At 44.8% G+C, this 27184-nt stretch overlaps 1 protein-coding gene across 1 annotated transcript in view; it reads left to right on the top strand.

Annotated features, from left to right (window-relative positions):
* Window positions 1–27184, top strand: part of LOC135897277 (uncharacterized) — a 119135-nt gene that overhangs the window by 33951 nt on the left and 58000 nt on the right. Inside the window, exons 5-9 of the mRNA XM_065425878.2 lie at window positions 1205–1318; window positions 13314–13398; window positions 14648–14715; window positions 23235–23291; window positions 24117–24253. Of these exons, the coding sequence (XP_065281950.1) occupies window positions 1205–1318; window positions 13314–13398; window positions 14648–14715; window positions 23235–23291; window positions 24117–24253 (461 nt within the window). The remainder of the gene's footprint in view (window positions 1–1204; window positions 1319–13313; window positions 13399–14647; window positions 14716–23234; window positions 23292–24116; window positions 24254–27184) is intronic.

The raw sequence follows: 27184 nt of genomic DNA, 5'->3' as shown, positions 1-27184 counted from the left end.
CAGTGGTGAAACAGAAGATAGTCGCTTAATGTGATCTTAGCTCTGTGTTTGTCTGGAACAGCTCTACGCCACCACGGCGGCTCCACCGCTCCGGCCGCTCACGTTGCCCCCGCTCATTCGGCAATCCGCCCAAACTACCCCCGTTTGCTGGAATAGCAGACACGCTAAGGTCTCCAATGGTTTCAGGGGATGAATAAGGCGCTGAAGAGTGATGACGGCTTATATAATGATCGGAACCGTCATCAGCGCACCTCGGGCCTCCACCAGCTGCAGTACTTTGCTTGCGTCGTCAATGCTCCTTGCGCGCACAATTGGCACCAGTTCGTGTCGCCACTGAGCTGTTGTTAGTAATTGCCTAATCAAGTTTCATAACATTGGTAGTGACACTGGGCTGCGCGGAGATTAGCTAGTGGCACAATGCTTATGCATAGTTTAACTCCCAGAGGAGTTTCTGCTTGATTTTTTTTTCTTGTTCCTGGATGTTTAGTATGCGTATTGTATGCATCGCCAACGCCTTGCTATTGTTTCTGCTGGAAGAGAGATAGTTATGTCAAGAAAGAAAGGAAGCTTGAGCGCAGCGATGTGGCTAGTAGTGCGAGAAACCCTCCATGCCCCACGATTATCCCAGCTTTTGTAGATCGAAGCGCCTCGCACACCAAGACCAACTTCTTATCCCATCCCTTTATCCCCTTATCCAAACTGAAAAATTTCGTCCAGTGTTGCGCCAGATTCCGCACGCAACTCTTATTTCGAAACTACCTAGACGGCTTGTTTTGAAAACCTATTTTCTCTTAGCGACAGCTGGATGAGCAGATTGTGCGCCCAGGCAAAACATCTCCCCAGTTCCACGTCAAGTACCTACAGGGATCTAGGGAGCGCTCATCGTGGCGCTTCGGAGGAAAAGTACCTAGAATCGTGGTACACGCGAGCGGCGCATGGTGGCGCAGCGGTCGTGCGCTGGGCTTGGGCGTAAATAGAAACACGCAATGTGGCCATAGTGCCTAGCCAATGTTCGCTGCAATATTCTGTGTATCATTCGCAACATCGTCTGAATCTTTACTGAGTATTTGTGCACTCAACTGGCACAAGAGCCCCCTACTACCCTGCCATGATTCCCCAAAATGTTCAGGTGTTATGCAAGCAAATGTAGTAGTAGTTTTGTTTAAAGCGCTCACTTACCAAAGGTGTGTTTATTTTGGTACAGGAGCCAGAACGGGAGTACCTGTTACGAGTCTCCTACATGGAAATCTATAACGAAAATATCCTAGACCTCTTGGACAACGGTGATGGAAAGCACCTGCAGATTAGAGACAATGTGGTCAGTGACTCGTTTGCATTTCCAATACTTTGCTTTGGTATTTATTTGTCAGTGCCATAGACTTGCAACTGTTTTGTCTGCGGGCAGTCAACTTGTTTACTGTTGTGACTTGTGAGCTTGTATATACAGAGCAATACAGTCTCTGGGTGGGGCGCGTAATTAGCCGCACGGCGAACTAGCCCAGGAGGTAGTTGATAGTTGGGAAAACCCAGAAGGTAGCAAGGTGCAATTTTTGCAGAAATGCAAAGAAAGATGTGGGATTTTCTTTTGATAACTCAACATCTTATAGCCAGAGTAGTTACATTTGCCACTGACAGCTTGTACTAGGCCTTGTTAGCTGTGCCAAAGGGGCAAGAACTATTTGTTATTCTGGAACAAAACGACCGTGCACATGTGTTGAAGTAGGTGGATAGGAAGCTGTACCGTTTTGATCTAAACAATAATTCACCCATGCCAGTGATATTCACGACTATTGTCGAAAGTAACTGTTAGCTCTTTGCGAGCAGGTCCGATGTTAAGCAGTGCTGACGGGATCGTTCAGATGGACTCGCACCGATCCTATAAAATGTAGTGTAGTCGTCATATGGTTTGTTTGGGCCCTAGTTGATGGTTTTAATCCTTTTTTCTTTTTCTTCTTGTTGTTTTACCCCCAAAAAAGATGGTGACAGAATGATCTGCCAGTGCATGTGCTTGTAGCACATTTATATTGCGTCATTCGTCTGTTATTGGTGCAATACAATAAAAAATGCAGTGTATAGAAAGAAACAGCATAGGTTCAATTGTGAGCTTACTCCTGTGTTTGCAATGAAATAGCTCGACAAAATGCTGTTGTCTATTGTGCTCACGCTCATGCACTTCTCGTAACAGCCTAGCAAGACACATTTGCACACTGGAATCACCTAATAACAATGGAAGTGAGATTGCCACCATTCATGCTTATTCTAATATACATTACTATATGAACTGATTATTGTAGCTCACTGTCAAACATGTACTGCTGACACTCTTTCCTGTCTGGGTGTTTATTTATACAGTTTTGCTTCCTAATTTTCAGTCATATTAAAAATTAGTCCTTTCAGGGACGATTTTTTTTCGCCATATGCGGCTGCCCAAGGTCAATTTTTTTTTTTATTGCAGATTCTAATTCTGAGGGACCTATTTCGAAAAAAAATTCCCGTAATTTTTCTAAGGTGACCGTAAAGTGAAAAAAAAAATATTTTGTGTTGGTATATATGTACTCTTTATTCATGAACAACAACAATAACAAAGGAAATAAACTTATAAGAATTAAAAATTTGATGCATTGCTATACACATACTAGTTCTCAAGGCTTAGAAAATGCATGCACGAGAATATTTCGCAAGTGTCAAATGTTCCTGCTCTTACACTAATATTTACATTCATAGTGTAGTCGAACCACGTAGGTGAGTGCACTCAAGAAAACTGCGTTGTGTGCCTGTCAAAAAAGCAAAACTTGTGACAAACTTCTGCTAATCTTTATCTTATCTCTAACCAGAGGCGATTAGTCTTCGTGAGTCTCAGAAAAAAAAAGAAAAGAAAAGGAAAAGCAGGCACAGCAGCATCGTTCCTATGCGCACCCCTGTGAGCACTAAACGATCGAGAAACAGGCGGTCGCCCTTTGAGCGATTAGTAACGAGATAGCCATCAGTTTTGCGAGTGCAATAAGCCAAAACCACCCGCGGAACAGAACCCAAACCGCCGCCCGCATGCGCCCGTGCCAATGTGCAAGCAGTAGTATATAGACGTGCTGGAGCAAACTAGCTCTAAAACAAACCATGCAATAAAAACTGAGAGAGTGAGGTGCGATAAAAAGAATTCCCTGTATTCCCACACAGCGGCAGCACATGACAGGAAAGAAAAAGTTATGTAACTGGCGCGCTTTTTAAACGTGCAGATGGCACTGTAGATATACAGCATCGACCATTTTGGACTTGTTCGTGGAGCCGTATATTTAAAGGGACCCTGAAACGCTTTTGACAATTTTGTACAAACGTACTGAGTCGTTAAGTAGGTCCTTCTGATCATTAATTGACACATCTAAGTGCCCCGCGTAACGCATGTAATTTATTATAAGGTTTTAAAAATGCACATCGCTGCCGTTCGCAGCACACTGCTCGGCGGAATTTTAAGCCGCCCCTACTCATATGACTGAAATCACCCATACGACGTCAGTGGGGCGAGCTATCCGATTGGCTGACAAGGGCGCGTGATCTATAATTTTTGCAACTTTATGGTAAACAAATGATCTTCGTAATAGTTGGAATGTTAGTTAATTTGTTTTTATGAAAAGAAAGTAACCTAAAGAGAATGCACAAGAACAATTTTTCAGTACACGTAAGCACTTCCGGCACACAACAAGTGTCGTCTGCTTGTGTTACAGCTTACTCCATTTTGACGAGAGCTCCGCGGTCAGAGTAGGTCTGTCTTTTCGGGAGCACTATGATTAGACTTTGTTGCCTTGTGAACTGCAAACGTAGCGACTAACAATATGTCAAGCTGCGACATCGTGTCCCTCTGCAAGGCAGCGTACGAGCGAACTGGCTGCTGCGCATCGGACTGCCGCTATCCGATCGGCGTCAGGATTTGCGCGTTTGTGGCCGTCACTTTACACCGGAAGATTAAACACAATAGCGTTTCGCGAGTCCGGTATTAGGGAAAACGCAAGCGCAAGGGGACAGAGTCTGCCCGCTTGACTGTGCCGTAACGGGATGAGCCATGAGATGAGCAGAAGTGGAAATGTGAATGGTCTGCATGGTGCAGCCACCTGATGGCACAGAGCTCAACCATACACAGTAGCAGCAACGAAGTGTATTCTTCTTTACTGCTGGTGGGTATTTTTCGCAGGAGTGTAATCATCAACACATTGTTTTTATAAATGTTTGAAAGGTTTTACACTTGGTTAGGGCAATATTAACGCTTTGTTTGGATGGTTAAGCGCTGCGCCAACAAGTGTATGGACCGTGCAGACTGATCAGGCCGCTCACATACGTCTACACTAAAGCTCCTTCATCAGCTTGAGTTTACGCCTCCAGTCATTTGCCGAAATGACCAGCTTGCCTGTGGTTACTGGAATACAAGACACGTTCGGCGCTACGACAGAATGCTCGCAACGCATGCTGCTTCAATTCTCGCTTGGGGTCAACGGCCAAGCGGCTAGCGGAGAGGTCTCGCGCGGGCAGGGGCGGGCTCCAAAATAACCGGAAGTGGACAATGTGACGTTGCATTGTGACACAGAAGCAGTGAAAGTGGAGCTTAGCCCCGCTCACTCGGTGAACGAGTTGAGGAGGAAAAGCATGGCTAGGGAGTAGGGTAACTTCTAATCACTTGTAGCTCCATTAATACGTAACGCTTCACTTAAATTGTGGTGCGAATGTTCAACTTAAGCTGTACCCTACGTGTCTACAAAATTTGTCCGAACCGTTTCATGGGCCCTTTAAGTCATTGACTGTGACAGGGTTAAGCTCAGTCTCGTATCACCGAGAGCATGTGCGAAATAAAAACATACGTATTCAGCCCAGCGTTGCATTATTGTTGTGCCCATCAACACTACAGAATGTAATGTCTTGCAGCAGCTGCGAATAAATGCTATACAATTAAAAAAAATTACACTTATGTTTGGAGTGCATCAGCAATGAAAATAGAGCAGACTAAACATCCACAACATATAAACAAGTGCCAGTCCAACTGTGCTGCTCAGCATTCATAGCTCGCCCATTTCTACAAAATTCTTATCATGTAACATACATTACAAAAACTGCTCTCGGTGCTTTCTAGCAATGATTGCAAAGAAAAAAGAAATTCCTTATGTACAAATCTGCCAACAGCAGCACGTTCATGCTTCCATTCACGTCAGTCAAACTTACACCTCCGATGTTCTTCAAATCACATTATGCCAAAGCTTTTCGTTATAAGGGAACCACATTCCTGCATTGTTGCATTCTTCATACTTCGTAACATAGACTCGCGCAAGAAAAACTTCAGCAGTGACACTGACGGCAGCAGAACTTACACAAAAGGCGGTGCACATACTGCTATCTGTAGTGAAGTATGGTGGCCAGGAGCAAGTGTCATGACGCTGACACAGCTAAAATAAAAAAATAAAGAAAACAAAAGGCACTGCCGGCAGCACGCGCACATCGCAATGACTGCACAGTGTAACTATGCGACTCTGCTCCACCAACAGAGAGGGCGCGTCCCTCTTCATCTGCCCTCCCTTACCAAAGCAGGGTGCATGATAGAATGTCGCCACTTTTAACTTTATTCACGAGGCGTACAGGTACAATGCTGGTAGCGACATATTGTGAGACAGAGTTTAACCAGGGAGTACGCAAAGCTAATAGTGAGATCTCGACATGACAAATATCACAGGACTGCTGAAAATTATTTATTACTTTGAGGCATTGTTGTATCGAAAACGTGCACTTTGTCATTGAAAACTACATTTAGCAAGAGGAATCACCTGCATTTGAAAGCAGTACATCCCCAAAAGCATTTATACCGATGACAGATTCCACATGATAAAAGTGAGAATGCGCATTTATGTTCACGATGACTTCGCCTAGTGCACGCTCAGCTTGCGCATACCTCGAGCTACGTAACACAACTCGAGTGTGTGCCCGGCCATACGTCTGCGCATTGTTCAGTCATGGAAAATAAGGTTATGTGCCACAGTTTCGAGCATGTTCCGGAAGTAGGCTATAAGAAGAAATGCAGTACTGCAGGACGACAGTGATCATGGCACTGTGATTCTTGGACGTTCGCCAGCTGTCACAAATAATTTGTAAACCATGCAGTGGTGTGCTTCTTCAGGGCTAAATGCCTGCTAATGCCAGTAGCTGTCGGTAAAGTGTGCAACAGGCACTATTGTTCGCATCTGCGCATGCTTGACCACTAGGGATCATTGCCAAACATTACCAAAACCCCAAGGCATCCACAAATTTTATCGCTTTCCTTGTGTCTTTCACCAACTAGCTGATAGGGTGTCTACCAACCGGGAAAACTGGGAATTCTGAGGGATATTGAATATTCGAAATACTCGGGAATAACTCAGCGAAGTGCTTCTATCAGGGAAAATTAGCTGTAATTTTATTGAAACGGAATGAAAGTTGTGGTAATGCTTGCGCACGTAACAGAGAAGAATCATAGTGAATAGATCTTTTGACGCCATGTCGTTGGCTGGAGGAGTTGGCAGTGTACAGTCAACGACAGACTTTCCAGACGCCCGATAATTCAGACGGCTTTTTGGCACCACCATGTGCCCCATAGAGTCAATGTATAAGAATGTCTGAAATTTCGGATGCAAGAACCCTTCGCCGTCTGATTTTATGGACTTCTTGCTGTGACCGCAGGTCCGGAACGGCATTAATCAAAGCTACCACTGCCGCCGTTTTGATTACCTCACTGCCGCGGTAAACGCTAGGCCTAGCTGCTTCAACGTTCGCTATTAAGCTCCTTGCCGTTTTCATGTTTTTCATTGAAGGAATTCGCTGCTGTAAGCAATGGCACAGATTCCGTCTTTGTGGTCCTTGCGATTGGCTTTGAAGCTCGGAAAGCATGGCGCGTTACATAATACTGGATCCCACAAGTCAGCTTAGCCTCGACACAGAAATGTTATGCGGTGAAACATACACAAAAGTGTTGCAGTGAAGCATAACAAGCGTAAGAAGGGGTGATTGTCACGCGACACGGTCAGCATCATCGCTAATCTATGTTAAAGACACACTAAAGGTGAATAATAAGTCAAGCTATAGATTACTGCTTGGGAATCTTTGAGGCGTCAATATTATCGCGAACACAGATCCTTAATAATCGAGAAACTGAGGTAAATGCGGGACATGATTAGAGACTCCCCGGGACGTTAAGGTACTTGCCCGATGACCAAAGCACTCCTCAGTTAAATTCTGTCACTAGTACTCAACCACTCATTGCAAAAAACATCCTTGTATTGTGTTATCAGACAAAATAAAATGCTACTTATCTAATTCTGTTTCGTTTTTAGAAAAAAGAACTCATTGAAATTGCCGTTGACGACGTGAGCAGTCGAATGGCTTCGTTTGCACGTGACTCTGCGCCGCCCACGCTTTCACATTTTAGTACTTTCCTGATCGTGTAGTGCTGTGCTGGTTTTGCTGCCTTATGAACCTCGCACAAACTGCAAGTAGCAGAGAATTCAACTTTCAGATGATGTCGCAGGATGCCCGAATGGTCTGTCACTTGACCAAAAAGCAACTGCAGCGGCGAGTCCACCACTCTGTCTTGGCTCAGTGCCGCCGTTTTACTCACCGATGGCAGCAAATGGTGGTGATGGCGTATGCAATGTCACCACTCTTCTGTTGGGTGGCGGGAGATTTGAATTTCGAACAAAGTATTCGGGCATTTCAGATGCAATTTTTTCTCCCTTCCTCCCTTGGCACGAAACAAGCGATGCGAGGTTTGTGGAATGGTATTTAAACAGTCCACGTTGACTTAGTATTTGCCTTTAGTATCCCTTTAAGTTCGCTGCAGGACGAAGGCGTCCCCTTTGATCTTTAATTACTCCTGTGCTGCGCCAACCGATTCCAACTTGCACCTACGAATTAATTTCATCACCCCACCTGGTCATTTGCCATCCTCGACTGCATTTCCCTTCTCTTTGCACCCGTTCTGTAACCCCAACGGTCCACCGGTTATCTAATTTGCGGATTACGTGACCTGCCCAGCTCCATTTTTCTCTTAATGTTGATTAGAATATTGGCTATGCCCGTTTGCTCTCTGATCCACACCGCTCTCTTCCTCTCCTAACGTTATGCCTATCTTCTTCGTTCTATCGCTCTTTGTGCGATCATTACCTTGTTTTCAAGCTTCCTTGTCAGTCCAAGTTCCTGCCCCATATAAACATAATTTTTCACAATATTGCACAATTGTGTGTGATATTTCGGTTACAAATTCATTATTTTGAGGTGCTGCTAAAAGACGGAAAGCATAAATTTTCATTTGGTATTTTCAAATATAAACATTCTGCTAGGGATATCTTCAATTATTTTGGATCTGAGGAAAATTTTCATATGAAGTTTGTAGTGTCAAGACCTCACACTGTAGTGATTGATCATATCCTACTTAACTGAGTAGAATATGATAGCGTTGATAATAACATGATCATTAACATGCAGTCCTATGATTTTACTTCAATGAAAACACTAGCACAACGAAAAAATTATTTAAATGTATTTTACATACAGTAAACCCCACTTAACTCGAAGCTGTAAAAGCTGAGAACTTTTTGAGATAAGCAGAGATTCGAGGTAAGGGAAATCGCGATAATAGAAGCCCTCTGGCCACGCATTAACCATATGGAGCCTTTCCAAAATACCATTCATATATTCAGTCACTTTCGCGTGTATCGGCACAGAGATGTCGGCGTCTACAGGCAACTGCATTACTGAAACTCTACCAGGACAGCATGCTTGGAACTGTGTTACGACGATTAACCCTAATGCAATATTTGAAGCCAGTCGTCTGAACATAACCGTTTCCAAAATGCTGATGCTGCTACTTTCTGCATCATAATGAATACTAGAATATTTACCTTCGAAAATCTCAACTACAGAATAGCGCAATAGTCACGCCTTGAGCAGATGCATAGGAGTGACGCAGCATGTACACCTCACTGTAGCAGAAGCGTGAAGCGAGCGCCCTTGTCAAGCCACAATCTCGCTGAAACACTGGGGGCGCACATGCTGGCTTCTTTTGGGTGTAGTATATGGGCTAATCGCGTCAGCTCAAAAGTGCTGATATATATATGAAGTGCATGTACAGTTGACTGTCGATACAACGGACCCTGATAATCCAACAAAAGATGTCCATTTTATCCAAAGTCCGTAATATCCGAGACACCTCACTTTTGAAACGTTCGTCACAATGTCTAACAAATTTATTGCAAAGAGTAAGTGACGAACGTCCAAAGCAAAAACCAAACAGAAAAGTCGCAGTTTCGCCTGAAAGGCGAATCGTCGATTGCAGTAGCAAATTAAGAGGAGCACGGCAGCAGCAACGAGCCAATTTACCTTTGAGCTGTCTTCCCCTTCGACGCGAACTAAACGTCGAAAGCATAGCACATACGAAGCTACCAGCACTGGGCGCACTTTGTTGACCTCGCAGATCACTTTGAAGATACGACACCTGCGTGGCTGCGCCGTTAACAGCAGCCACCGGAGTAGGACCCCTTCTTTCCCTCATCTCCTCCCGTGCCTCGTGCACGAAAGGCGGCGCACTTTTGCTTCACTTTCCTCCCTCCCTCGTGCGCAAAGTATTGAGCTGCCATTGTCGGCTGACTCTTGCAAGTAGGTTGCCAGTCCCTGTCAACACGGCAAAAGTACATTTTATACGCCCGATTTTGACAAAAATTGCCGCTAATTTTGTCCACTGTAGCTAATAGTCCATTGTAGTGTGGTCCGTTAAAAGCGAACTTCGTTGCATTGATAAAATAGGCAGACCAAACTAAGGTTGAAAAATGATCTATTATATCTGAAAGTCTGTCGTACGCAGGCCCGTTGTAATCAGCGTAGACTATATGAAGGCTATATATGCATGCGTAGACAGTAACACTGGAGATGAATTGCAACAAATGACCAAGGACCTTAAAGGGACACTAAAGGTTAATAATCAGTCAACGCAGCCGATTGAAATACCATCCCAGAAACCTCGAAACGCTTGTTTCATATGAAAAGACTTATTTTAAGAGAAAATGTGTTCTGAAGTGTCCGCGTGCCTCTAGCGCAGTTCAAATCGCCCGGCCTCCGATTGAGGAGTGGTGAGGTCATGGTCTCATAGTGACGCTTTGCTGTCGGTGAGTAAAACAGCGCCCGCAGACGGCACTATGGCTTTTCTGCACAAACCGCAAACGTGTAGCCAGAAACAGCCAAGACAGCAGACAGCAGTGCAAAAGCAGAACTATGGTGGCTAGTGAAAGGGAAAGCACACAACGATAAGCCGGTTCTTTAATTTATGACGCCAACTTTGGCGCTTGTTGCAATGGACGACCCTGACAACGACACATTGGCTCGCAATGCTGGGCTCGACTTCAGCGATTTAAGCTCTGATGAACATGACCTGCTGCTGTGGGCTCGCATGGCCGGCGTCGTTGTGTACGGCTACAACAGCAACTGTATCTCATGGCTGTACATATTCGCACATTTGTAGCTTTTCCTTCGTGAAAACCAAATGCTGCACTCACTGCTCCGTCTTTGACCTGCAGTTGTTCTTGCGCTTCGGAGAATGCAGGCAAGACCAACGGAACAGCGCTATGGGAAAGCATTGCTTTGAAAGGCACTCCACTTGACTTCAGAAAGTCGGCGTTGAACTCGTAATCCTCTGGACGAAAGTGTAGCGAGCACACTATGCGATTTTTCGGCTCTTTGCCAAGGTGCTGTAGCAGAGGTACGGCACTTAGCCACTTCGAATGGAGAGGTTCACTCATTGGCACACAGTGATAAGTAACATTGGATTCACCGCTGCAACTGCCCTTGGCCAAGTTCCGTGGACCATATGCGCATCACACGACATCACATAGATGTGGCGTTCTCGCTGCTTGTTCCAAATGCAAGTTTCGCGATCCAGCAGGGCCACCGCAGCACGACGCGATAACGAAACAACTGAAACTCCAAAGCGCACGTGGTGCAGAGTCGAGCGAAAACGAAACCTTTCGCCCACCCATACTAAAGGGTAATGTCAAGATGTTCTTTTTTCTTAGAATCGAACAGAAGTAGACAAGTAGCATTTTCTTCCATCTTATAACCTAATGAAATTATCTTTTTAATACGAGTAGTTAAGTACCGGAATGTTGCTGGGGGGTCTGAAATCATGTCATGCATTTACCTCAATTTCTCGGTTACTAAAGCTCTGTTCGCGATTATATTGACGCCTTAGACGTTCTAGAGCATTGCTTTATCACTTTAACTTGACTTCATAGTAACCTTTAGTGTCCCTTTAACTGAGAAAGTGCAAGAGTGAAGTTGAAGATTAATATGCAGATGACAAAGGTGATGTTCAGTAGCCTGGCAAGGAAACAAGAATTGATGATTGCCAGTCAGGCTCTGCAATCTGTACAGGAGTATGTTTTAAACTACTCACACCCTGACCTTGAGAAGAAAATTTACAGAATAAAAATGGGTTGGAGTGCGTATGGTAGGCATTACCAGATCCTGGCTGGCAGCTTTCCACCGTCTTTGAAAACAGAGGTGTACAACCGTTGCATTCTTCTGATGCTAACATATGGGGCAAAAATTTGGAAGTTGAAAACAAGTTAAGGACCGCGCAAATGACAATGGAATGAAAAACGTTAGGCATAACGCATTCAGAGACATTAAGAGAGTGGTGTGAATCGGAAAGCAAATGGAGATAGCCAATATTCTTGTTGACATGAAGAGAAAAAGATGGAGCTGGGCAGGTAATGTAATGCATGGGGTAGGTAACCGGGAGACCATTAGTTGCAGAATGGGTGCCAAGAAACGGGAGATGTGCTGTTGAGAATGGCAGAAAATTTGGGGTGGGGGGAGGTGTGGATGAAATGAGGAAATTTGCAGGCACAAGTTGGAATCTGCTGTGCAAGACAGCAATAATTAGAACTCGCTTGGAGAGGCCTTTGTCCTGCAGTGGTCATAAATATAGGCTGATGATGATTATAGAAAAAAAGGAGGGGGGAGATAACATGGGACTGCGGCTGGTTAGCAAGCTGCCGCCTGGTACAAAGCGAGTGGAAGCAGCTCTACTGACACTGCCTGGTTGCCTTTTTCCTGGTATTTTTCAATCCAAGGTTTCGAGATATGTGGAGTCTGGTGCAGAAACTTTTCGAGATTGTTGAGAAACAAATGGGTTGAAACCACGGCCAGAAAAAAATTGCTACTCAACCTATATTTTTAGATATCGAAGTTCCAGTTAATGAGGGTTTACTGTATTTGTACAAAGTGTCACAATATGTCGCTATCAGCTTCACTATTACTGTCAACAACTCTGGTAATCCGTAACCAACCAGGAGTTTATTAACAAACTAAAGCTTTATTAACCCCTTTGAGGGTCAGTGATGTAAATATACAGCGCCGCGAACAAGTCCAAAAATGGTCGATGCTGTATATTTGCACTGCCGTCTGTACATTTAAAAAGCGTGCCAATTTCCTAACTTTTTCTTTTCTGCCATGTGCAGCCACTATGTGGGAATACGGGAATTTTTTTCGCGCGCCTCGCTTTCTCGGTTTTTATTGCATTGTTTGTTTTAGAGTTAGTTTGCTCCTGCGCGTCTATATTCTACCGCTCGCGCATTGGCGTGCGGGCGCGGGCGGCGGTTTGGTTTTTGTTCCGCGAGCGGTTTCGGCTTCTTGCGCTTGCAAAACTGATGGCTATCTCCTTACTAATTGCTCAAAGGGCAACCTCCTGTTTCTCGCTCGTTTAGTGCTCACAGGCGTGCGCATAGGAAGAATGCCACCGTGCATGCGTTTCTGCTGCTTTTTTTTTTTTTTGACACTCGCGAAAACCAATTGGCTCTGGTTGGCGATAAGATGATGATTAGCAGAAGTTTGTTACATGTTTCGCTTTTTGATGGGCACACAACTACACAGTTTTTTGGAGTGCCCGCACCTGCGCCGTTCGATTACGCTATGGATGTATGTACTATTAGTGTAAGAGCAGGAACATTTGAGTCTTGCGAAATATTCTCGTGTGCGCATTTTCAAAGCCTTGAACTATGTGTATAACAATGCATGAAATTTTTAATTCCTTTAAGTTTATTTTCTTTTTTTATTGTTATTCATGAATGAAGAGTACATATATACCAACACAAAATATATTTCACTTTATGGTCACCCTAGAAGAATTGGAATCTGCAATAAAAAAAATTGACCCTGGGCAGTCGCATATGGCAAAGAAAATAGACCCTCAAAGAGTTAACCCCATCATGTTTACAGCGTTGGTACAGCTTGCTTCTATGCTTTCTTGGCTCACTTAGGATGGCCAGCCTGTCATTGTGGATTTGACTGAAGTTCCTGTTGGCTCCAAGGAAGAAATTGAGTCTGCAATGAACAATGGTGAACGTAAGTCTCCTGTCATGCATTTCACATGCAAAGAAAATTATTGCGCAGCTTTGCTGGCCATTACACATCAGGCTCTCATAGCATTGATGATAGCATATATATCTTTCCTCTATGGTAGATATTGCATTCGCATGAGACTTTTTATAGTTTTAATTCGCATGAATATGCTTACCTGCCAACCCTGCAGATTGTATTTACACAGCCATAAATTGCCAGAGAGACATCCTCAACTCTACCATAAAACAAAAATAATGCATGATTTAGCACAGCTGCATTGTAATTGTCGTTATGTGCTAGGTAGTTAATTGAAGTTAGATTTGAATCTAAGCCAGTTGTGTGTAGGTAGTGTAGGCCTAAGCTCACTTCACGTCAAAACGTGTGTTGAGGAGCGTGGGTGAGGCAGAGGTTTAGTCTACGTTGCATAGTGGCCGGTTTTCTTAAGTCAGCTTTGCTTTTATGCAGCCACGATGTACAGTGACACATTAAAAATGTAAAGGGGCCACTGTCACTTGACATAGTATGGGTTCCTTGATTATAAATGCATGCACGCAGCACTTCTGGTCACCGTAGGAGCACAGAGACTTCTAATCACTGTACTGAGTGCCATTTCTGGTTTTGCTGTGGCCCTGAAAAAAAATTGCAGCGGAACCCATCTCATGATGAATGTCGACAATAATACGTTCAGCAATGAAGCAAATTATCGACACACCACAAAGACACACCTTGTATGAAGCATGTATGCAGCCGGGCTCCACTCTCATGCTTCCCTCTGGGCACACTGAGTCATTCAGCGGCACCACCACAAAGACCATGCGTGGAACTTGTGTGAACATACATTAAGAAAAGCTCGTCTGAATTTGTGTGACGCAGGTTCAATTCTGCCTAAGCACTGGAGAAATCTTAAATGTCTTGTTTTTCTGCCATTGTAGAGTGGCACATAGTTACCCAAGCTGCGTCAAAGAGGTTCATTGAAAAGCGGCACATAGCCAGTCACATACCCAGCGACTCGAGATTGTCCGGCTGTGGGTTTCGAACCCAGTTCCCTCAGCTCTACTCGTTAGACCACGCACTTCCCAAAACCCAAGTCGGTTGCAAAGTGGTTAGAAATACAGATAGACAAACATCCCCTCAAAAGTAGGTGAAGTACCCTAAGAATGCTAAGAGCAAATCTGAATTCTGAGTGCCCCAGGTTGGCAGTTATGAAAACGCAAATCTTTCAGCTAATATCCTCCAATTTCATTTCTTGCAGGCCGTCGCCACGTGGCCAGCACTGAAGCAAATCAGAGGAGTTCCCGGTCCCATTCAATATTCAGAATGGTGAGTTAGTAGCCTGGAATTGTAATCAATATGCAGTACCTCAAACTTTTGGTGACTTAAGCTGGAACCGCATGGCACGATTTTTGTTCGTAAAAGCATGACGCGCGGTGAACGCCCGCACCACCACTGACTCGACAGCAGCCGCCTGAGCACGGCGAGCGCATGCAGGTCGTGTCGCATTTGCCGGGTGTTCCACCGAGCTCTTCTGCCGAGATGCACAGAGGGCAGCACCATCTGGTGGCGTTAAGGTAGCTAAAGCCTGACGTATAGTGTGACGTGGCACTTGCGCTGCGCTCTCATTGGTGGATGTGGGAGTGGCAACGCAACATGGCACATTCTTTTCTACTCCCAACAGTACCATGTGGCTATGCAATTTCTGTGGGCACGTTCGTCGAAACGACGCCCGAGCGCCTCCGCTGCATGACAATCGCGCCATGCGGTTCCAGCTTAAGGATATTAGTGTTGTCACTTTCTAGCTTCATCTGTAGTTCATGTTGCCCCACCATAGGTTGTTGTCATAGGCCAGGGGTGGGCAACTATTTCTCCTGGAATTAACTCCTGGAGAAATTTCTCCTGGAGAAATTAACTGAATTGGAGGGCCAGATCCATCGGCTGAACTAAATTCTGCACTACTTTTATTGTTTTGACTGCTGCTGCCGGTAGAAGTATGCTGCGATGAGGCTATGGAAATTTGAATAGGTATAACAAAAACACCTGTAAAGCCCTTTTGCCAACAATAAAAATGTTTATCCAACATTAGTAATTAACCAACAATCACAGAAATAATGATGAAAAGTGTGAATTGCAAAGAAAAATAAACTAACTTTATGTAAACCTTATGCTTGCAATTGTGGTTCCTTGTACAGCAACAACTCTCACTGTTTTTCAGTAATTTGTTGTTGATCAGTAGCTTATTTCTATGTGGACATTTCTTATCAGTCTCCACTTCATCAATGGGCCTGATGGTGGCCTGCGCTTTGCCCATGTGGGCTGTGGGCCATTGTTATGATAGCTCATCTATAGTGATCATCACATATAGCCTAACTCCATCCTTGCCACTGAGGAAAGAGTTAAAGAGCTTAAAGAAACCACTGTGATAACAATTCCTTACTACTGGAAATATGTACTCGTTTTCACTGCATTCATGTTTTATCATCTTATTTCAAGACGTATGTGTTGCAAAACATGCTGTTATACATAAACTTGCAGCCTAACTGTTGGTGTTCTGAATGGAAGTACAGCAGAAATAATTGCTTGAAATGTTTTTGAGAATTCTTGCGTGAAATTGCAAAGACGGCTTTTAAGCGTAAATGAGAAATAATTTGCCATTTTAATGAAAGTACTGATAGCATCAGAAAATCAGAAATATACAAAGATATGTGCCTTCCTCCTGGTTTCCATGGCAGAAAATTTATTCAGATTTGGTGGCATGAGAACTAGCCTTAGAGTGCCCATGCTATATATGCAGCAAAACCACGGCTTTGAAATGTGAAAGCAGGTGTGCGCCTATTGGCACAGGGAGTGTTTGTTTTGACTCCTTGTAATAGGTGCCTGGTTCAAGTATTCTTTAGGCTCTTCAAGCAAGGGTTGTCAAGATGGGGAAGATCTGCTAACCTCCTAATACTCAGTTATCATGTTTGATCAGCCTCTTTCTGTAATCGAGATTAATAGTCGTGCACCTTGAACTGACACTGGAGCCTTTGCATGCTTTCTACTGCATTTCCAGTACTAACGACACTTGCGCAGGTTGTGCTTAAACATTAAGAGGTTAGGCTGCTAGTCAAGCAAGCTTCTGTGGAAGTTTGATCTGCGATTTCACTTGTATGAGTGAACTCGACATGATAGAAAGGATTTCCCATAATATGCTGTACATATGCTTTCAAAGTGTTGAAAAAGAAATCCAATGTGAAAATCAGTTGCAGTCAATATTAGAGGAACGTAAAAAAAATTGCAGTTTCACCTGACAGGTGAAGTATGTATTACAATATTAAATTATTAGTTAGCTATACAAAATAAGGAGAGTAGTTTTATTGGCTGTATAAACTTGTAAACATTCGCTTACTAACTGGATTAACAAGCATGGTGTCACATGAGCACAGGCAAACATGAACACATCTCACTCAGTGACCGCAGGCACTCGCTGCCAAAACGTTGGTGTGAGAAGAGCAGCAGCAGCAGTGAGCAAATCTTCCTTCTTGCTTCCTCTCGCTTCAAAGCGAACGAAGCGGCCAGAACACAGCACACAAGAAGCTATCAGCCTTCGCAGTGCCTAGACTCTGTACCCTTCACAGATCGCTTGCAAGGTAGAGCCCGCTTGACTGAGCCGTATGCAGCTGCTGCCAAAGTTCAGTCAGGTTTGATTCCACACAGCACCAAAAAAATTTTTATTTTTTCTTTTTGTCATTGGAGAGCAGCACATACCCAATGACTCAGTTTGGTGTCGTGAAAGAGGTTCATCGAAGAGCATCATGTACGAAGGGGCCCCAAATTGGTCCAACACTTGGTTTCGAACCTGGGTTTATTTGGTACTGCAGCCCGGTGTGCTAGACCATGGAATGCCCATTGACTAAAGTTGGCAGGAAAGACATTATATACGGACAGACAAACAAGCGTTTATCAAAGTGGATGAAGTTAAAAAAAATGCTAATTGCATTAATATGCATTACAACCAATTGTGCAATGAAAACAGGTGAAAGTGTAAGTGTAAATGCAAGTGCTAAGAGCGGCGTTTCTTCACTAATCAGTGACGGCAATGTGCACCTTGGTGTGCATTGCAGTCAAGACATAAATAAGCTAGCACTGACATGGAAAGAGCTAACTTAAGCTAAAAAAAATAAAGGAGTAAAGGAAAGGCACAAAAGACAAACACGGAAAACATGTGCTTTCTCCAAGTAATATTGCTGCCAATGTTTTATGCAACTAATACTGCACGAAAAAACTCAAGTGTTGTTGTGCTTGATAATGGTGTAGCTCTTGCCATCAGTGCTACATTTTACGGAGCACTACAGCAAACATATTTAAAAGGGTCTATACTTTCTTTCTCCATAGCAAGCAACGTTACAAGGGCTAGAGAAACTTCTTTTCTTGCATTAACAACAAAGGAGACAGTGAGAATGAAGCAGTTAATTAGAGCCATTTGGCACAAAGTGAGCCCCGCCATAGTTGGCTTAAGCAGTGGAAATGGCAGCTAATAGACATGCAAAAGCAAAATGAAAAAGACGAGAAATGACAGGGCGAGGCAGGACGAAGAAAAGTACTGAGAAGCGCAAAAAAGGAAAGCAGGAATGTCAGTAGGCATCCGGAAGCGAGGAAGCACTAGAAGTGAGCGTGACAGAAACTGCAATCTTGGGTACCAGCTGCAAAAGCATGGCACGCATGTCATTGCTAACGATAAATACAGGATAAGAGGCCGGTGCAATGTCAGTGATGTATGAGATGCCACACAGTTGGGTGACGATTTGCGCAGTGCAGACATGAGGTGAAGTATAATGTCTCGTCCTCACACATCATAGCACACGTGCAAAGGCTTGTATTGCGAAGGTAAAAACGGTAGAGGTAGTATGGGAAATGGCCAGTAAAGAGGTGTCCAAGAGGCCGATTGGGAGGGAACCAGCTTGGGCTTTCATGGACACTTCGTATCCATTGATATAAACTGGTACCTTTCCCTTCATGCTGCCAATAATGGTGCCATTGGTTATGTGAAATTTTGTAGAGGCGCGTTTGAAATGATTTAAGAGATAAAAGGCTTTCCCAGAGCATGTCAATAGTTCCCGTAGACGAAGCAGAGCAGAGGTAGTTCCATGTCGATGAACTCGGTGCCTACCATGCCCCTGTGTCCCGGGCCATGTAGCGCCCTTTGAGCGCCTGGGAGTGGAGCACCTGCTTGATCAGTCGAACTCCTATGTTTGTGACGTGAAGGCTTGAGAAGGTGACCTGCAGCGAGAGGCAATATGTGTAAATATTAGTAAGACCATATCATGCTAGGAGTTAACATACATGAGTACTTCAGTGAACATGGTTACCTCAGCGCTATATGCGCTGGTTGCTTTCATCACCCGAAACTTTAGTAGGCCAGTCAAGTGACCAAATTGGTCGAACACGACAAATGCTGCACCCGCCGTGGTGCTAGTAAAGGCACTGTCTGTTCATAAATGATACACAGGAGTGCGAGATATCTGGCTGGCCTGAGTAGGAGTCAGTGGGCTTCGATTTTCCACTTCTGGCTACCCGCGGGCTGCCAGAGCCAGCCAAAGCGTCTTCGTTTTTCTTAGGTTGCTCCGCCCACCATGCTATGCACTTCCGCCGGGCGTTTGTTTTGCTTGCGCTGGACGGTTCTGGCTACCCGTGGGCTGCCAGAACCCGCCAGGATGATTTTGGTCTGGCTGCTCTCTGGAAGTTCTCTGGCTAGCAGACGACTGAAAGAGGCGATGTGCGTTCGCCGTCATCTGTGCGGGGACTTCACGGATTGCAATGCGGGCACTTGAGGACTTAGTTATACCTCGCTCACCTAACTGTCTACGGTCATCTTCGGATTTCCTTATTTCTAGCGTTATCTTTTTTAGGTGCTTGCGCTCCGTTCCGCATTGCGAAGCAGTGTGATACGAGCAGTGGTGAACCGTTTGAAGCTTTTGTGTGTGTATGTGTGTGTCCCCTGAAGGCTTCTTCGCGGCGGCGGTCAGCGCGCTGCGCTCTCATGCGTGCATGTGATCTGCATCGTGTTCCACGCAAGTTGTAGACGCTCATTCACACATTGCGGTACATCTTGGATTCGTCTTTCTCTGGTGGCCTTCCTTTTCACATATCTGGCGTATGTATATATCTCCTGCAGTTAGCGAAGGCTTTGCAGCTAGCCTGTGTTCGCTCCGTCTCTTCGTCGTATGCTTAGGTGGCCGCTCGAAACCAATATGTGTTCGACTGCAGGCTGTTGATCTAAGAATGCACTGATTGCACTCGGTACATTAAACACACGTACATTGGCTTATTGCTCTCATGATCGCGACCAATGTGTGAACATTTCGCTGGTCACAGGCGGCGTGCATTTTCATGCGCCAGCTGCGTCCGCAGCTCCTTAGGGTCAACATCAGAAGCACAATCAGCCACAACAAACTTTCTGAAATCGAAGCCCAAGCAGATCGGCATGAAATTTTACGCGTATGAGACGTACCCAATCACCTGCTTTTTAATCTCTTGGGATGACGCAACGCCAACTCGTCAATGTAGCTGGTGGGCGACGTGATCGTTGCGAGCAGGGATCCTCGAGATATTGCTTTCGAGTATACAATCACTTACGTGCGATTTCGCGTCTTGTCATCTGCCGCGTCGGAGGCCATCTGTTGCGCAGCGCAGGGTGAGGTTGCCCCAGTGAGCATTCTGCGCCGAGTCGCGCGAAAGTGATTGTATCCCTGAATGTAACTGTACGATGTTAAGCTGGCAATGCATAAATGGGCCGACTGCGCCGAGCGCGCCGGCCTCGCCGGGCACTGCCATGCTGGTAGCATTTTCGCATTTAGCCAGCTGTACCAGCATTTGATTTTGCAAACTTCGGGCAGGTTTGGGTTGTCTTGGGATCCCAGCCCACGTGACTTCCTATCAGAAACGGAACTAGCTGGCTGCCATCTGGCTGCCAGCGGGCTACCAAAACACTGAAAAAATAGAATAGGCCCAGTCTGACAAAACGCAAACGGAACTTCCTCCAAGGGTGGTCCAGAAACAGGTCACAAGGGAAATCTATTAGGCTTAGATGGAATGTGTCCTGGCCATAGCGTGTCACCTGTCAAAAGTTGGAACAGTGAGAAACACGCTGCCAATCTGTCTAGCTGCACTGTGAGCAGAGGGCAGTTGACCAGGGCATGAAGTGCCAATGTTTTAGTGGTATGATGTACGCCTGTCAGCGCAACAAGGATGGATCATTGCACAGACAGTACACGGGTGGTGAGATGCGTCATGGAGAAAGGGGGCACCAAACGGGGATGCATATAGAATTGGTAGCAGCTTGACTTGTTCGTATAAATGACAGATAATTGCAGGATTGAGCATGTAATGCAGTCGAATGAAATTTAGTATGATTGTGTAACCAATGCCTTGGCTTTAGTCTTCATATAATCAACATGAGCATGAAAATTGAGTTTCTCTTCAAAGACCACGCCAAGTAGTTTAATATTGTTTTTGTGTTTTAGAAAGGTGCCGTCCCACCTAATGGACAGGTGCCGCTCTGAAGTACCAATGTGGCCATTGTTGAAGAAGACAAAAAAAATTATTTTGGATAACTAATTTTGAACCCCCGCCCCTCTATGCCTCGCAACGTGAGGCGCCTCGCGTGCGACGGGAGGTGGCATGCTTCCTCCCAGCTTTCCTCCCTTTCGCACAGGCAAGATTGAGTTGTGATCATCGGCTCCCCTTGCACGCTTTCACTTGCACATACAACGTAGGGCACGCGACTGTGTTATGACCCTTGGACTTTATAAGAAGTATCACGGCAAAGGCAGAAATGTGCCTGGAGTGTCCGTATACATAATTGTTATCACAATAAAAAAAAAGAAAGGTGTGCCCTAGAACTTGGTAAATATTGTAATCAGACATTGCGAGTTACTGTTATTGCTTGAAGATTTTCCTAGGGCAGGCCAAAAATGGGCGTTTTCGATGGGAAATGATGTTCAACGCATTTGCTGTCCCCCTAAGCTCCGCAGAGACAGACGCTGCCACTAATGGGTTCGCTGTTGGGGCCACCACACGGGTCAGGCACATGCATGCTGACTGGTCAAGGTTGAATTATCTGGTGAAGGCCAATTTCAGGATTGAAATAACGAAAGTTTGGACCCATAAAAATGCATGGGCACCGGCCATAACCTTAATAACCTTCGGGTTATAACCTTCAGCCATAACCTGTGATCGAATTAATCGAAAAATCAAATTAACCAGAGTTGAAATAATGCAAGTCTATCCTATTGGTATACGTCACAGGACATGAAGTCTTATACTTATGTTTCAAGATATGACAGTAATTGTTCCATAGAAGGCATTGGAGATCAAAAACAACTGCACTGCAAATGACGCAGACTGAGACTCCTGGAACCACACTTTGTGTTGCTTCTGCAGCATTGCTTGCCAAGTATTAAACTGAGTATTTTAGTAGCCATGACAGAAGCAAAGAAATGTCCTAAAGCAATGGTGCAAGAGGGTGGACCCCTTCCTCGTGCCCAAGTTCTTTCCACTTGCCTCAACCAGTATCCACAAGCACCATTACCCTTTGATCACGCATGTTAGAACCACTGCCTCATAACCACTGCCTCCAATGCTTTTTTTTTTTATTGCAGAGTTCGTTTTTCTCGTGAAATATCTTGTAGACTTGCATCACACAGAAGCTACGTCATCGCCCTGCATGGTTCAACACAGGACAGCACCCATATATAGAGTCAACGTTTATCTACAGTACTAGCCTTAGGTTTACCAGCGGCTGGCTCTGTTCTCTATGAAATCATGCCACAAAACAACAAATACTGCTTAAATATCCTCACTGGAACACATATAAGCCTTCAAGCGCATCCTCCTTTAATAAGTTGAATTCATTTCTTTGCATCTTTCTGCTGTTTTAAAGCAAATAGCTTTCCTGGTTTCAGTAATTGTTTTTGTACTTCAGTGGGTGCATTCGTCATCGAACACCAACTCTGAGACACACAATGGTTAAAATGCTGTGGTCAGTGGTGATACTACACGATATTTCTCTTTCACTAAATATTTTTTTGCCTTGTCCTTGCGCTCAAAATGTGCTCTTCTTCTGTGGGTAATACATATTTCGATGCCATGCACTTGCAAACCTATTCGTCACTACTTTCACTGTTTCTATGGCACTCCGTGGCTGCAGCTTCTGCGGTAACCTATTTTGGTTCAGAAATCTACATTCCCCCCCCCCCCCTTTTCTTTTCTGCCTTGTTGCATTGTGCTTTTAAGGAGCTGTCCTGTGCACTTTGCATTTCATGGAAATCCCTGTGCAGTTTCCGCTTCTGGCGATGGTTGCGCTGCGGGCAACATCCACATGAAGTTGAGGCAATATTGCATGCGACGTCACATTGCTTGCAGCTGGAATGCCTCCTTCAAGGAGGAGAGCAGGCAGGCTCTTGCTTAAATTTTCAGCTGTTTCGCAGCTTACTTTTGCGTCCAGTCGAACATCAACATATGCAGTTATCAGATATGCTGGAGTAGTAAACCTGAAGTGTTTCCCACTGATATTAGCAAGTAATGAATGTACACTTACACCAAATATTATAAGGGAAGTATCTTTGCGTTGGATATGGTGTCATTACAAAGAAGTTTGACTGTGATAGTTTACAGCCACTGTTGTCGCTGCATAATCTGTGCACTGTGATTGTCTCTTTGCAATATCCAAACCTGATAAAGGACCTCCTAAAGCGATGGTAGCTGAGTTTGCATTTAAAGAGTTCATAAAAAGCACACATTTTGTTGTTACCATGCAAGTTCGCCTGTATTGCACAATCTCAAATTTTTCTATTTTTCTCATCCAGGTGATTGAAAGCAGTATCAGGGATGGAACAGATGGGGCCGTCGCCATTGGCCAGTTGGTGAGCGATCTTATTCTTTTCCCTCAGAATGCAAAAAATATAAGTGTGGCTTTGCCAATGTGATGCTACACATTTTTTCTTTTAACTGGTGTAAAAAATATGAACAGATGCTTTGTCGTCGTATAATGATGGTTACTCCTTATTAGTATGAAAGGTTAGATCAGATGGGAAGAAAAAATTGTTGAGAAGTATGTGTGCAGCTGCTTCATAAACAGATTAAAACCATATTTCACTGCGCTGTAAAGGCATCTACAAGGTAAATTTAATGTCAAGTGTGTGTCAGTACCAGAGCATACCTGCCAACTCTCCCAAATTTTACGTAATGTTTGTGAATTTAGGCTCATTTTACAATCTTACGAATGCTGCATGAAGTCTTAAGGAAGATAATTTGTGCACAAAACTTTTCGCTTGCTGGTCTCCGTACCTTCCATTGGGAGTCTTCTGATGGCGAAAGAACCAGAGTGGCATTTGGTTCAAGTGACATTATATATAGACACTTTCCTGAATCAGACGAAATCCGCAACAGGGATGTTGCTAAAAGCGTCAGTTACTTGTAGATATGTTGCTTGTCAGTCTTCGCTGTTCAAACTTTGTGGCATCTATAGGTAAATCATTGTTAATAAAACGCATATATTCCACAAGAAGCATTTTCTCAGGGCAGACTTACCAATGTTAATGGTAATGTGGTATAATATTGGTGTTACTAATGTCATGCTCATGGCTTCTTTAAATTCGCTTCACAAGTTGGCAGGCATGTGAAAGCAGCCCTAAATTTTGCTCGAGTAGCCCTCATACACTTAGTAATCTGTTTGCTTTTTTGTGCAGAACTTAGTAGACCTTGCGGGGTCAGAGCGCACAGAGCAATGTGGGGACTTAGGAGAACGTTTTCGAGAGAGCACCCGCATCAACGTCTCTCTCACATTCCTCACGCAAGTCATTTCCAAGCTCAGCCGAGGAGAAAGGTAACCTCAGAATTCATTGCATAATTTGTGTGCGACTTCAGTCTTCAGTGTGCAGTAATTTCACACCACTAAGTTCTGAAACATATGTTAATGCATCAGTATTCTTAGGGTACTTCACATATTTTCTGGGGGTCCATCCTATCTCTCTGTTGGTCTGTTCTTCCATCCGTGGATAGATGGTTGGATGGATGGATGGATACTGCCATATGCCATTTTCAATACTGCCATTTTCTGTGAGAGCAGCAGCAGTCTTTTTACTGTAGAAATTTTAAAATTGTGGCATCCCTCAGGGTCAGAGCAACAAGTACTTTTTGTGGAGAAAATATATTCTCCTAGTTTACTTAATCTCATGCAAAAAAAATTATGGCAGAGCCGATCTCTTGATGACTGTCGACAGTTATGCGTTAGCGTTGAGTCAATATAGTGACACAGCGTATTACCACCATAGAAACAAGTTATATACGAGGCGTGTACTGCGGCGGAACTCCTCTTTTGCACTTGTCTAAGAACGGTCGACGCCATCTAGTGCCAATGCTGCAAAGCCTGTGCATGGCCTCCGAAATGCAACGCGCACCAATGCGTGCGAACACTGAGAAGCGTGTCATGTGGCAACTGGACTTCTCTCTCACGCTTTTCTGGTCATGCTGTGCCACCGAGAAGTCCACTCGCGGCCTCTGAGATGAGAAGTGTGGTGCTCCGGTGCGTGCGCTACGCTGAAAATTGTTCCCTCGCTTGCCGCACACTCAGTGGCACATACTCAGTGACCCAAGTTGGCAAGAGGTTCATTGAAGAGCAGCACTCATGGTGCAGATAGCTAAAGCGTTGGGGTGAAAGGCATTCATTTAAAAGTGGCGCATTTCTGATGCAGCCTGCTTCATATGCATCAGCTTGCTGTCCCTGAGAAACCCTTGCGACTTTGGTTCGATAGCATTCAGCATTGGTGGAATCCTTTTCAGAATTTAAGGAATCGTTTTCATCATACACAGTGGTGGAGAGGCTAGGTCTTTCTGTCTTGAAGTGAGAGCGGCCCGCTACGTGCAAGTACACGTTCTAATGGACCTCAATAAAGCTTTTCCATCCATCCAGGCATAGCAGAACAGCACATCCCCAGTGTCACATACCTAGTTACCCAAGTTGGTGTCAGAGGCTCATTGAAGGACGGCATAAACTTAGTGGAATATACCCAGTGACCAATTCTGGCATCAAATACTGTATAAACCTGTGTATAATACGAACCCACATATAGCATGAAGTGAAATTTTTGGGACGCAAAATGGAAAAAAAGTTTTTATCCGCATATAATACGTGTTAGGAAGACTCGAAGAAAACATTAAATTGCACTCCACACTTCAATTGCTGTCTTCCTCAGCTGCCCTCTCTTCAGATAGTTCCTTGTCGGAAATACCTTCCCAGAGGTACTCATCCTCTGTGCCATCAAGTGCGTTCGAGATGCTGCACTTCTTGAATGCGCGACGCACAAGGTCCTCTGGTATGCTGGCCCATGCGTCCACAATCCACTTGCATAGCGTGGCAGGCGAAGCCCACTTCAGCCGTCCGGTCGAAGTTACTGCAGGCTCACTTGAGCGCATCCAATCTGCGTAACACCACTTGACTGCGTCCTTGAATGGCTTGTTGACGCCAACATCTTAAGGCTGCAGCTGAGATGTCATCCCACCCGGGATAACGAAGAGTTCAGTGCCAAATTCGCGCAACAGCCTCATCACTGAGTCGGCCAAATGGCAATGAAATGTGTCCAGCACGAGGATGGACAGGAACGACAACAGTGCGCGTGGCCGCCTATACCAGACAGACTTCATCCAGTTCAGCACAAGATTTTCATTCATCCAGCCTTTTTCACAGCATCTCACGACCACATTTTTTGGCAGCTTCTCACCTTTAGGCACTGTCTTGCGCCTGAAGACGACATAGTGCGAGAGCTTGCGTCCGTCTGCCGTACACGACTACATGACGGTAACTTGTGTTTTGTCATTGCCAGTGGACTGGACGTAAACTTGTTGAGAGCCCTTTTCGTGCACGGTGAGGGGCGATGACATGTCCAGATAAACTGGCGTTTGGTCAGCATTGCCGATTTGCCCTAGCTGGAAGTTCTTGGATTTGCACAGCGAAGTACTGTGGCGCTGGAAAGCCACAAGCAGCTCTTCGAACAATTCAGGCAGCTTTTGCAAAATCGAAGTTCAGCGGCGTAAGGAAAATCCTGCACGGCACATGTAGCGATAAATCCAGTGCTTGCTCGCTTTGAAGGTAGAGCTCGGTAGCCCTTTTTCTCTTGCAAGCTCCTTAGCTTTTCCCTGCATAAGCTCCACACTCACAGCTAGATACACGGCTTGCTGTTGGCAAACTAATTCCATCAGGGCTAGTTAGATTTTCGGGAACGTCCCACTCTTCGGGCCATGAAAGCTTCTTCGCGTTCCGCTGCGTGTGAAAAGGTCTTCCTTCTGTCAACGCCACCCGCGAATGCTTCCCTCGTTGACGCCAAACTGCCTCCCGGCTGCACTGTTGCCAATGTCCTGTGCGGCTAAAATAACCTTTCTCTTGAAAGCAGCTGAGTACTGTTTTTGTGGTCCGGACAACTTGGTCCTTCACTGCGGAATAAAAAAGACGCACTTCGCGAAGCGTGGTTTGCATGTGTGCTGCCTAGGTGCGCACTCAACAATAAAGAAATGATGCTGTAGTCACGCAGCAACAACGAAACCAAGCCATAGCCACGCAGCAATAATGAAACCCAGCCATAGCCACGCAGCAATAACGAAACCAAAAGATCTAGCCCATATTTCTGACTGAAATTTTTGTTCGGATCCACTTACAACACGAGGCGAAAATTTGGGACGCTAATAATAGGAAAAAGAAACTCGTATTGTACGCAGGTTTTTACGGTAGGTTCATTGGAGAGCAGCACAGACTGAGTGACGC

This window comes from Dermacentor albipictus, chromosome 1, assembly GCF_038994185.2.
Source record: "Dermacentor albipictus isolate Rhodes 1998 colony chromosome 1, USDA_Dalb.pri_finalv2, whole genome shotgun sequence".
Taxonomy (NCBI): Eukaryota; Metazoa; Arthropoda; class Arachnida; order Ixodida; family Ixodidae; genus Dermacentor; species Dermacentor albipictus.
The sequence above is the reverse complement of the archived record's forward strand: the minus strand, read 5'-3'. Positions and strand labels throughout refer to the sequence as shown.